This window comes from Balearica regulorum, chromosome 5 (assembly GCF_011004875.1).
Source record: "Balearica regulorum gibbericeps isolate bBalReg1 chromosome 5, bBalReg1.pri, whole genome shotgun sequence".
In the NCBI taxonomy this organism is placed as follows: domain Eukaryota; kingdom Metazoa; phylum Chordata; class Aves; order Gruiformes; family Gruidae; genus Balearica; species Balearica regulorum.
In genome coordinates this window covers 53,724,845-53,737,982 of record NC_046188.1, presented here as the reverse complement: position 1 = coordinate 53,737,982, position 13,138 = coordinate 53,724,845, and the positions used below count along the sequence as shown (strand labels likewise).

Here is a 13,138-nt window from a genome sequence, read left to right as displayed (position 1 = left end):
GCCAGGTGCCCGGTTTTGGGGAGGGAATGGCGCGTTTGAAGGGACACGACGCGGGACTGGCACCCCACCAAGGCGCAGGGGGAGCCCCGGCTGCTACTGCTTGCCCGCGCCGGTGTGCGGAGGGAGGCGGGATGAGAGGGGAGCCCCTCCCCCGAGTAATAATAAAAATTAAATTAAAATATTAAAAATACAAAAATAGAAGCGGTGATTAAAGGAAGAAGTTGCAGAACGAGGGAGGGGAACGCACCCCCCTGCCCGCGGGCGGGGCGGCCGCGGAGGGGCAGGGGAAGGGGCGGGGGGGGGGTGCCGGGGCTGGCGGCGCCACGCGCCGGGCGCGCGCGGGGGCGGGGGCGCGCGCGGAGGAGGGCGGGCGGGGGGGCGCGGCGGCGGCGGGCGCGCGTGGCGCGGCATGCGCGGCGCGTGCGGCCAGCGGGGGCTCGCGAGCGGCGGCGGCGCGTTGATAAGGGCCGTCAGGCGGCGGCGGCCGCCGCAGAGGCGCGGAGCGGCGGCGGGAGAGGACGGGGGTGGGGATTAACACCACCACCCCCCCCCCCCCGCGCTGCCCACCCCCTTGCCCCCATTTTTAAATATAGTTTTTCAGAAATATTTTTTTAAATTTTAACATTCTTTTTCGCGCGCTTTCCGCCAGCCGCCGCGGCCGCCCGGCGATGAACGGCGGGGCCCTGCCGTCGCTGCCCCCCGCCGGCCCCCGCGGCCGCCGGCGGCCCGCCTCCCCCGAGCTGCTGCGCTGCAAGCGCCGCCTGGCCTTCGCCGCCCTGCCGGGCACCGGAGCGGCGACGGCGGCCGCCGTGGCCCGTCGTAACGAGCGGGAGCGCAACCGCGTGCGGCTGGTCAACCTGGGCTTCGCCGCCCTCCGCCAGCACGTCCCCCACGGCGCCGCCAGCAAGAAGATGAGCAAGGTGGAGACTCTCCGCTCCGCCGTCGAGTACATCCGCGCCTTGCAGCGGCTCCTCGACGAGCACGACGCCGCCGCCGCCTTCCCCGATAGCCGCGGGCGGGCGGCCGTCGGGGAGGGAGGCGGCGGCTACTCCTCCGCTTCGCCCTCCTTCGCCTCCTCTGTGCCCGGCTCGCCTTGCTCCTCCGAGGAGAGCGGCTACGACGCGGCGCTCAGCCCCGAGGAGCGGGAGCTGCTGGACTTCACCAGCTGGCTCGGGAGCTATTGACCCGGCGGGGAGGTGAGGGGGGAGCCGGAGGGGAGGAGGGTGCCGCTTCTCCCCCATCCCCCGGCGCTCGGGGGAGCGGGGCACGTACCCATCGGGGCTTTTTGCAAATCTCTCCGCAGCCGCCCTCAGCCTGCAGTACCTCAGCGCCCTCGCTCTCCGCAGCAGCCAGCACCCCCCTCCCCCAAACCAAAATACTCCCCCCACACACACACCCCGGCGGGACCCCTCTGGCTGCTTTCCTCGCCGGGTTCACCCGTCGTCTTCAGGCTGTGGAAAGTGCAATGGTGTAAATGACTGGCGGGGCTCTGCTACCTGCTCCGGGGCAGCGGCTCCACCTGCCCGCCGGGAGCTCCCCGGCAGAGAGGAGACCCGAGCGACCCCGCTTCCCCTCACGGCTGCTTTCTGGTGTTGCTTTGGAGGGGGGGGGGGGGGGGGGGGGGGAGAAAAATTAAAACCACTTGATGCTTCCTTGTTTCTGGAGGGGGAGGGAATTTTTTATTATGTCAGATTCTATTTTATATGTAACTTGAACTGCCTATGGGAATATTGGTGTATGAAGACTTATTTTTGTACAAGAAACCTTAGAAAAAAGGGGTGAGGATATGGTTCTATTTTTAGCAAGTCCTATTCCCTTGTTCTTGAACACTGCCAGCTAGAATGTTTTGGGAACGTACACGGTTTAAATAAAAAGGTGGGGTTTTTTTTCTCTCCAAACACTTCAGTATAAGACTGTAAAGTTACATTGTGTCTTGACATCGTGTCTGAGTTTGCTTGGTGTGAAGGTCCACTTCTCTGAAAACTGAAGTTTTTTTTAAAAAAAATATGTATTGAAGGGATTTTTGTATGCACTTGCTAGGATTTCTTAAGTTGTACATATGCAGTTTTTAAAAGAGTATCATATTTTATGTAAATTGACTTTATAAATAAAAATCTATTTATAAATGGCTTCAGTGCTGTAAGATGCATGCATTTGCCAGAAACGCCCAAGGTAACTTCTACCTGAGGGGATGGGAAGAAGGGAGTAATGAGTGGCACAGCAGGGACACAGTTCTCCTGGACCAGGTTTCACATGCAGAGGGGAATAAGGAACAGCACAGCATAACCTCCAGGCTTGCTTTCCCCCCTGCCCCTTCAAGTTTTATGAACTCAGGACTTGATGCAAGTACTGCAGAGATGATGTATGGTGAGATGCAGATGTGTGTAGGAGACAGGGCAGGTTCAGTGCTGAGAACTCCTTTCCTGAGCATGCAGAAGGTGCTGCAGGCAGTGCTGCCCTTGCCTGCAGTGCTGGGAGAGTCGTAGGAAGGTAAGGAGGGAGTGGATATCTGAAGTTTGTTTGTCCTGACAGCTACTCTCTGGAGTTAGGTTGAGGTATCTTCATTCAGGGGAGCAGCATCTGCTGTCAGTGTTGTTATTTAAAACCCACATGTAACCAACAGTATCCCACTCTGACTACTCTAACTTCAGCTGCGTGTACATACACTTCATCTAAGGCAATAAGCAAACATTAATTTCTCCGTAGAAAATACTGTCCGACTGCTAAGCTCTGTTCGTTACTTTTGGGCTAAGGCTGAAGACCTGCTTCAGTGGAGGTGAGCCAGAGGCAAGACAGATTGCTGTGAAACAAAACATAGCAATGATGGTATGAAAAACTACAGCAGAGGCTGTTACTTCCCTTAAAATAGCTCTAGTGAATGTTACTAGTTGAATGGAGCAAAATGGGCTGGCCTATAGAATATGCTGAGCGAACACAAAGCAGAAGGAGTTATTAAAATTGACCTACTTTGCAGGGACTGTATGTATAATCTCTGCTGCATAATAAGTGGGAAGGTAGAAGTTTTCAGGAGTATAATCACTCAGCAGTCCCAAATTCAGTGAGTGTGCTGTAATCCAGATCTGTAAGAATACAAGAATATTCCACATATATGATTCCATTTGAAGTGCAAAGAAAAACCCCATGGGACAAGTGCAGGCTCTAACAGCAAGTAGTATTTAGGAGGCTGCAAGCAAGAGCAATAGTTATCGTGCTTCAAGTTCATTCCCTATCAAAGTTGCTCTAATAAACAGGCCTTCTGAAAGGCCTTGGAAATTGAAGTGCTCAATATATTGTCTGTAAAGGTTTTGCCCTGCGTGGCTCTTCAATAGCCCCACAAGTAGGAGAGAAAGCTGTGAGGGATGGGGGGGGTAACATGGTACCTTTCCCCAGTGGGGGTTTAGGGGCTTCATCCTCACAGTTAGCCTCCAAAGTTCAGTCAGGCATAAACCCATGCAGATTCCCACGTGCTTATTCTCAGTCTAAACCAGCATGCCATCTTTTCCAAGCAATTTAGAAAATCAGGACCGCTGTGTTTATCTGCACAAGTGTCCCATTATGGCAGAGTGCATTTGTTTAGAGTTTTACTACTGCTTGGCAGGGTGTTTGTTTTCCTTAGGAGCACTGATTATTTTTGTATTTCCAAAAGCAATATTTAGCTCAGTCAAGTAACTCTCACACCATCATTACTAGGTTCATCAGCTCACCCAAGATACTGTTACAGCAACATTAAAGCAGCATCAGCTGTAACTGTATTGGCAAGAAGTTAGCTGTAAACAGTTTTCACTTAAGCATTATTAATATATTAGGGGAGAAAAAAGAACTTAGCATCATTAAGTTACCTTAATTCTGTCAGCCAGTATTTCAGTAGAAACTAAATAAGGGGAAAATCAGGAATGTACCATTTACTTTGAAAAAACCCAAGGTGATCATGACTCTTCCAAACACTTGAAGGGAAAGAGGATGCAGGGAGAAGCCTGTTTTAGAAATACAAGATGGACAGAGGGATTTCTTTCCCCAGTCATGGTGACCACAAGTCACTAGCAGATTCTCAGATCAAGCTGCTAAAGAGGCTGTACCAGAGAGAAGGGTATTGAATCATTCTGCCCTTTTAAGAAAGCATTTGGGAGGATGGAAGGTAGGTTCTTTGGCAGTTGCAGAGACAAGCAGGTACCTTCAGCCTAGCCGGCTCACTCCTATTCTCTTTAACTGCAGCCACCTGGAGACTACTTGGACCAAGTTGAGAAGATTCCTGACTATGAAAACTCACACCTAGACCTCTCTGCTCCATTTATGCAAATTAGTGCTAGAGCAAAGACTTGGAGATGAAAGCCCTCTGACCGTGAGACTCACCTGTAAACAGCAGGAGTAACACCAGATCTGCCTTCTCAGCCAGGTGGTTCCCCTGTCTGGACCAGCCACCTCCACATAACAGTGGGACTTTCAGTGTCCAGGTTAGCTGCCATCAGCCAAGGGCTGCCACGGGGGCTTCCGGGAAGCGTGGGTACCTGCCAGATTGCTACCCAAAACACTTGTGGCAGGGATGGGGAAAGTCTCTGATGAGCACATCAGTTCTCTTTAGATGTAAAACTAGAAATTCAGTGCCTAAAATGGAAACTCCCCAGGAAGACACAAACCCAACCCTAAGTACAGGGCTACAGGAGAGTCAGATCCAGGCAGAAGAAATATGCTAAGGAATTCTGAGAATTAAGAAAAAAAGCTGCAGCAAGCTAAGGGTGCCAGGAGGCATAGGCTTGTCAGCATGCAGCTAAAACACTCTTCTGTACACCTCTCATATCTACATCCACCAACGGGTTCCCATTTTCCTGTTCAGCATTTCACAGGTCACAGACATGTCTGATAAAGCAGAAACAAGTTGCAGGATGGTGTCAGAATTAGCTGCCGCTCTCCCTGGGCTGAAAGAGCCCTTCAGTTTTCAACCATGTTCCCTTCCTTTGGTATTTTGAGATGCTCAGGCTGCAGGTTTACTTGTTACCCAAAGCACATGAAGCCCAGTACATGGTAAAAATAGTTCCTTGCAATGCACCATGCATTATCGTACTCTAGTGTTTAAATGATGCTGTCACCCCTCATGGGCAACCTCAGGTTCAGCTCCATGGCTACACTCCTTCCAAATTTCTTCACATGTGACTTAAAAAGTAATTTTGTAGGAAAGAGCTATGCAGCCTGCTTGAAGGTTTGTGCACAAGAAGCACTAGGAAGCGGGCACGAGGGTACCCAACAGCATCTCCACAGCAGGATGGCATCACTCATCCTTCTTGCAGGGCAGGTAGCCGCAGCAGAGCTGCGGCACCACGGGGGTCTCCAGGAGATCCCTGCCTCAGAGCACATTAAGCAGTAAGAATCCAATGGAGAGAGCTTTCTCCTGTTCCTACCACCGCATGATATCACCAGCAAATACCAGCTTTACCACATATCCTACTGCAGAGAACAGCCAATGGTTGGTTTCAATTTATAACAACTCACTTTTACATTAACACCTCGTAAAGATCTTGTTACAGACCAGGCACGGCAGGCAGCAAAGCTAGCTACTGCATATCAGCTTGCTTCTGCCTCCCTTCCCATCTGTGGGGAGCAGCCACCAGGAAAATACTTGTCTTGCCAGCCTTCGGTCTGTGTGGCAAGGCTTTTTGCCTGCCATGGTTTGTGGGCAGATGGCTGTGTGCTTAGTCCTGAGGTCATTTCACACTTTTCATGCAGGTCACAGAATAGCTAGCTAACAGTAACATTTTCAGTCATTTCTTATCTGGACTGGAGGTGGGCCAGGAGCCTGGAAGCATGCATAGCCAAGAGAAAGGCAGCCCCTTGCACAGTCAATGGCGGGCAGAGCTGGCCTGGCTTTGCCCAGTTTGGGCATCGGCCAACAAGGGTTTGGTTTTCTTCTGAGAAACTACTATCAACAAAGCATTAGCCAAAGGTATACATGGGGGTAATGGGACTAACAATACTAAAGCAGCACCAGCTGTAATCACAACTTAATGTTGCACCCCTGAGAGACTATTGGTCAGTATAACAAATAACTTAAAAATCCTGGGGACACCACGAACCCCTAGCTCCATTCGAGCTCTGTGTGCACCTTGGTTCCCAGGAATGGAGGAGCTCTGCCAGGTGCTTTCAGAGCATCCCTTGGGACCTCACCACAGGTTTTCTCAAGCTGATCCCTGGGGCTTGTGCTTTTGAGAAGTGAGCTGCTGCTCCTGTAGCTGAGTGAGGACATGGAGAGGTTTTACACTTACAGTCCTCAGTCTTTTCTATTTTATTTAAGTAATTTCTTCCATCCATTATTTTCCCCATAATAAAGATCTGCTGAGGAAGAGGCTAAAGCTAGTACAGGAGCAGGAGGAATGGCATGGCTAAGGCACTCCCAGTAAGAGGGTCTGCTTTCCTGACCTCTGCTGTCACCATCATCAAGAGGCGAAAATTGAAGGGGAACATCAGCACCCTTAGCTTAGCTAGGGGAAAACAGCGTGTCATTCCTGCTGTATTTTAAATGGGGATTCTGCCCTGGTTTTGAGTGAGACTATGATCAGGCAGAGATCATTGTTGGTATCAGCATAAATAAATATTTTCTGCAGAGTGTTGCCTGCCCCCTCACTCCTGTTGTCACCTCTCTTTTGTCCCAGGGCACAAGGTGGCAGAAGAATAAGTGTCCCACATAAGTCCTAGCATGGCTGGGCTACAGGTGAAGCAGGAGAGATGTTCTCATATACATCCCAGCCAGCTGGATTCACCAGCATTCACACACAATGAGCAAGAAAAACCCAAGACAAGACAGACATTTTATATCTGCCCAAGTTATCAGTGTTGTTTTACAACAGAGAAGAAAAACAGTCACGTAGAGGAACATGGAAATGAAACAGAGAAACAAGTGCAGGAAAGCAGTCAGTTGTAGAAGGTATAATGCATTAAATCAGAGCAAAAAGCACAGATAAATGACAAAGTATTAGGCTGTAACCCACTCTGAACTCTATAAATGCTTCTGTTTGTGAGTAGATGTTAGTCAGATCAGACGTGTGAACAGCAGAAAAGGAGAAACTTCTCATAAGACAATTGTTTAGCTGCAGGGACCAGGGCAGCACTTCAAGCTTTGACCTATGGGCATCCACCTTGCTGCTGGAGAAGCCTCAGTTCTCTTCCCTCTTGATCTTCTTTCATCTCCTGGCCACACCCCCACCACTTAAAGCCTGCAGTACAATAGTTAGCCAGTCACCAGACCCAGTAAATTGTGCTTGCTTTTTAAGTTGTTTGTTTTTGTTTGGTTTTGGTTTTTTTTTAAGGGGAAGAAAAACCAGAGAGAGGCATGATAGCCCCAAGGGGAGTTCTCTCTTAAAGACACTGCCAAAAGAATGACCAATTTGTAAGTGAAATGTTGACACTTTTATAACACAGCTAGTATCTTTCCTTTGAGTGAAGCACTTCAAGATTTAAAAAAAAAAAAGTCACAATATTAAATACTAGGAGGAAGTATTGCAATACCATAACACATTTTCTCTTTCTCTCCATTTCCCGCTTTTACAGACAAAATTCCTTCAAGGTTCCACAAAGGAGCTACAATCCCTTTAGCATAGCTACACACAGAAAGAAACAGGTGAAACCCACTAGGTAAATAAAAATCTAATTTAGAGTATTAATAAATACATCACCCTGTTACCAGCACAAGACTTGCAAAGCCCTCCTCACAGGCTGCTGGCTCACACGCCCCTGACACCAGCCTGCCTTCAGCATGGGCTTGCCTATATATCAAAGGGAAGCCAACTGGTGTCAGTGGAAGCGGTTGCTCTCCTCGGTGAAGCTCCTGCACGCGATTCCCTGCCGAGGAGGCTCTGCACTGGCCGGCCGGCCCCCATCACTGCTTCTCCTTGCCTGGGAGACACCTGGCACCAAAGCAGACCGGGCAATGGAGAACGTGAAACGTGCTTTAAGCAGCTTGAAATTTGCAGCGTGCACTGTGCTTGGGTCCAATGTGAATGGAGGCAAGGATGGGGGCCGGGTCTCGGTGCGCCCTGGCATGGCTCTGTACTCACTGTCTTGCCTGATTCCCCCAAAGCCCCTCTCCGGCAGCCCAGATGACTGTCCCTCAGGCTGCATCCCCACGTGCTGCATGGACCTGGGATGCTGCTGAGATAGTTTATACCCTTTGGTCTTTTGTCTTGCTAGAGGACAGCCAGTAAAGAGGGGTGAGAGCAGAGAGGCTTTTGAAGTGGGGAGACCACAAAGCTCATTTAGGATGCATACACCACCAAAAAAACCCCAACCACCAGACAGTAATGACTTCAAACCAATGCTGACTGGAGTTGAAAACAGTGAGGTACTGGCAGAAAAACTTCTGCCTAAGCCAAGTTCAGACGTGGTATAAGCTGAATTTGATTCTTTTAAATGGTGAAGAGAGCTAATGGTTGCCGGCAGGCAAGTCTTGCCATTAAAAAGAAGTACACAACTTGTTAAAGGGACCTCTGAGCACTATTTCAGGCCCAGCAGAAATCATAACCAACCCCCTCTGTGCAGTAAAACCTGCTAGAGAAAGCAAAGGCAGTGTCCATGTCTGACGCATCTCATGGTGGGTTGGGCCTGAGCTACATGGACAGGACCCTTGGTGGGATCTGAGGTATAGGACGGGGGCCGTGCTTGGTGTGTGTGTGGCAGAAATCACCCAGGGAAGGAGCAGAGAGATGGGCAGGGAGCAGAGGATGAGGGCTTCTTGGGCTGCCCAGGGACACAGACTGGGGCAGGAGGTGAGGCAGGCTGCCTGCTGCGTTTGGGGAAAGAATTGGGGACCGTTCCTTGCAAGTGAACCAAACAGTCACCTGCATTGTGCTGCCATCTTCCATCCCAACTTCTTAGCACCATTGGCCTCGAACCTGATGAAGTAGCATCATCACTGTGTCAGCACACCATTGCATCACTGCATCCTTGTACAGGATATGATAACCAGGTCTTGTGGCTGCTCTCTTCAGCCACTGCTGAGGGCACTGGTACAGAGATAGCAAGGAGCAGCTAAAGCATTGCCAAAGGAGCTCAGCGTAGGCTCCTTCATCCCGCTAGAAAGCCACGCTGCATGGCTGGATTACCCCTGGCTCTGGAGCAAGCTCCTGCATAGCCAGGCAGCGGGTCATGATGCACGCCTGCTTGAACAGAAGCAATCTAAACATCCGTGTAGCTCTTTTCTAGCAAATTGTTATAAGCCAGAAGAGTTCAGGTAAGTGCAAAGTAAATTTCTTGTGTTAGTTTATTCATGCCCATTTAGATTTGTTTTCTTCTATTTTAATAAGAGAAGTGAGTTGAGACATCTATTGGAGAGTTAAAATAATTCACTTCAAGCATTGCTTGTTAGCGCGCGACAAAGCAAGTACTGAACTTCCAACTGAGTTCTGAGCTGAGCATTATGGAAGTTATTGGTTTGCCAGAGCTGATTAAGTTATTTATTGAAAATAAACTAAGTGGAGAATTTATTGCTGCTTTTTTTCCCCTGATAATTTATTGTCTGAATTGAGATTTTTCCATATAGCTTTCTTTCTTCAGTAAAAATGCAGTTGCACTGAGTAAGAAGCATTTTAGAAGTGCAGCATTTGGCTTACAAAATGATCAGTTTTGACAGTTGTTTGGATGGAATGTCTTTGGATTCGAAAATGTTAAACATTTTATTGAAAGGTCAAAAGTTCTGCATGGTCAAAATGTACAACAGACCAATTGTTGAAGCAAAGACTCCACTTTGGGTCAACTTATTTTAAAATTTCAGGAAATTTTCTGGAAATTTTGAAGCACCTCTGAATTATAGCATCAAAGTACAGTGATGACATCTGAGCTACCAAAACAATCCTGGGCTCCGTCTCTATCTTAACAAAGTGCTAGCAAGTCTGTGTTGGAAAAAGTCAGGTGGCCAGCTGAAAAATGGCAGGTTGGAAGAAATAATGCGTGGTGGGGTTTTGGTTTTGTTTGCTTGCCTCATGTATTGACTTGAGACGGTAGACTTGGACCTCCTTCCTTACTGAGGGGCTAGAAATGTCAAGGAGATTCAAGCCAGGAATGAGCCCGGGCATGTGAGGGGCAAGGCCCCAGGCTGCAGCCACCCCCACGGCAAGAGATTGCCCCCAGCAAACCCCATTAGAGCAGCTGGGGGCATCTGTAGAGGCGCGGGTGCATGGGACAGCTTGTCCCCAAACTCCTCCAGCTGTGGGGGTAGCCTCAATGCTCCAGCTTTATGCTCCTAAAGCATCTCAGAGGACAGGGGTCCGTATGGCGTAACAGCCCCAAGCACTCTCTGCCCAGGATTCGGCCCTGTTGTAGGATTTGCAGCCCTCAGCTTGCACTGGGGACCAAAAGAAATATGCTGAGACACAGATGACTTGGCTTGTGTGTATGGAGGGGGTCTCCTTATGGGCTCCCCAGCCCATTTTTCTCCGCTGCTGCCTCCGGTCTTCCCCTTCCCACCACTACTGAAAATTAACTTTGCATCATATATCAACCCACTTTCTTTCTTGATGCTTTCACCACGGGAGAAAGAGCTGGAAGTGGGAGGTGGAGCGGGGGGAGCAAAGGAAAGAAAGAAAATGGAAAAAATGGAAAAAAGTGAGAGGCTGAGGAGTGGGGGAGGAAGGGCTTGAAAGGGCGGGGGGGCATAGGGGCAGGGTGGCCCCCAGCCGCCCGGCATTGTGCCTGGCTCTATCCATCTAAATAAAGGGACCGTCCTGACTTATGTCCCAGCTGGGAGAGGTTTTTTTGCCTTTCGGGTTTAAGTGTGGTCCCCTCCCCCTGTTTGCTCCCCCCTCATCTCCCCCCTTCCCCCTCCCCGCTTTCATCCAGACTGCATCAAAGTGCCCCTGTCTCCCCGGGCCTTTCCACCCCCTCCCCGGAGGCGCAGTGTCCCCTTTTGTGGCCGCCACCCAGGTGACCTTCTCTACTTCCTTTTATCCCCATTTATCCCGTGCCCCTGGGTAAATAAACCCCGGGGCAAGGGGAGGGTGGAAGCTGGGAGGGATAGTGCTTGCGGGGAGAGGGGCAGCCCTGGGGCTGATGTGCCCTTTTGCACCCCCACTTGCCCCAGCGAGGCAGGGGCGGCGCATGCCTGGGGCTGTATCAATCTGCCCAGCACCCTGCAGTGAGCCAGGGGGTGCAGAGAGATTTTCCAGATTTGGCCCCAAAAGAGAGCACATCCCCTTTTCCACCTTGTATAAATGCCCACAGCAGCCAGCTCTGCGGGAGGGGGCAGGTTCGGGTTGGGGTGGCAGGGGGCACTTGTCCATGGGCTTGTGGGCCTTTGAGGAGCAAATATCCAGCTGCAGGCTGCACCAGGGATGTTTGCTGGAGAAAAAAACCCCCACATTTGCTGGTCTGGGTGCAGCAAGAGTCTACCCACATCTCATCCTGCTGTGCCTGTGGGCTGCTTGATTCCCTCCTGGCTTTCCTCCCCCCTGCACTTGTTTCCCTTTTGTTCCTGCTGGTTTATCAATCTTTATTAATCTCCACTTGCTTTGGCAGAGCTCAGTCACCTGCCAGGGCTGTGGCTCTGCACAGGGACTTCGCCTTTGCTGGCTGCAGGGGATGGCACTGCAATGGAGTCCCTTCAGCGAGCACCACAAACAGTCCCACCACTCCTCTTTTTCATCCTCAGGTCACCTGAGAAACAGCCCCCTGTGCGGCCAGCCCCTCGCGTCCCTGCAGGCAGGCAGGCAGGCAGGCAGTGAGGTGGTGCAGGGCACCTCAATTTCCCACGCACCAGGCAGGGATGCGTCTGCCCACAGGGAGATGAACCGGCCGTCCAGAGCGATGGCATAGCATTAGATGTCGCAAAGAAGGTGGTCTCATTCACAAGTGTTTCCCATGTTTTGGGCATTTTTTTTTTTCTCCTAGAACAGGGTTTAAGCATCCATCATGCTGGGCTCTCCTGCATATAAATTTTAAAGCTGGTGAAGGTATTTAGAGATGATGCCCTGGGCCTGGCGTAGCTCTGCCGGAGGAGCGAGAGGCACAGGGGTCTGATCAGTCGAGAGGCAGGACCATGCTCATTGCTGCCAAGCCTGCGTGCCTAGGGCTAAAGCTTTCCATAAATGAAGTAAACCTTTTTCTCCTGGGTGTTTAACAGGCATCAAGACCTCCAAGAGATGGATAACACCTCTTTTTACAGTAAGTGTTTTCTTTTAGAAAACCATAAGCAGCTCTCCGCTTTGAACCCTGTATTTCCCAGCCCTTCCGAGTCCAGCTTGCAACCCTGAGCAGTAACAAATACGCAGAGGCACGATACAGCACTCCAGCTATTAAATCCCAGTAAAAGCCCTTATTCTGCATATTCAATGCTTTCAGGCCTTGACATTCAAGTGGTCGCGCCTCCGCTGAGCTCTGCTCCAGCTGTGCGCGCTGGCTGCCCTGGAAAGGCAGGGCTGGGCTGGGTGCATGAACACCCCCCATCCCCTGAAGCAGATGGGGACATCAGAGTGGGCTTGGGTGGCTAACCCCGACTGAGCAGCTGGCTGGTGTTTCTTCACCATCTTTATTTGTAAAGGGAGAGCTCAGATCCATACGGTGCCTCAGGTTGTCTGAAACAGAGGAGAACTCTCCACCCCAAAGTCCTTGTCTCTGTGTATTTCAGATCCTATTTTGGCTGCCCAAGGTGATACAGTCAGATCCTAAATTAGCCTCTTATAATCTAAATTGAATTTAGACCCAGAAAATCCCCTGCTTTCAGATGTTTCTGGTTACACAATAACCCTGGCTCTCCTCAGAGGAGTGAAATGGCAGGATTTTGAAATTCCTTGTTGGTTCATGTTTGCATATAAATGCTGATTTTATCTTTTCTGTACACAAAGTAAACACAAAGCTGTTTTACAATAATGTTGCCGTTGAAACATGTATCCAGGATGGCAAAACAACCCTGACATGGCCCAAAGACCATGCCTCCCTTCACACAAAGAAGCCGCCCGCTCCAAGATGCCCAGTCCACCCTCATCCCTGTTGATGCAGTTCAACAGGCAGATTTCGTAAGGCAGGAGTAAGATCCAGAAGTAAAGGCGAGGTGGTGACGGTAAAAGATGTTGATTCACCCAGGCTGCCTGAGATGGTGAGCAAGCTTAAGTGCAGGTTCCTGGTGGAGCTGAATTTTTCTGTAGACCCCCGTGAGCCAAGGACC

At 50.4% G+C, this 13,138-nt stretch overlaps 1 protein-coding gene across 1 annotated transcript; it reads left to right on the top strand.

Annotated features, from left to right (window-relative positions):
- The first annotated feature begins 668 nt into the window (after positions 1-668).
- On the top strand, positions 669-1,184 carry ASCL2 (achaete-scute family bHLH transcription factor 2). Its single transcript, XM_075753075.1, has one exon. It carries the CDS (start codon positions 669-671, stop codon positions 1,182-1,184), a length of 516 nt encoding a protein of 171 aa, XP_075609190.1.
- Positions 1,185-13,138: the final 11,954 nt, after the last annotated feature.

Coding starts and splice junctions, on each gene's coding strand:
- ASCL2 (XM_075753075.1), top strand. CDS start 669: ATGAACGGCGGGGCCCTGCCGTCGCTGCCCCCCGCCGGCCCCCGCGGC.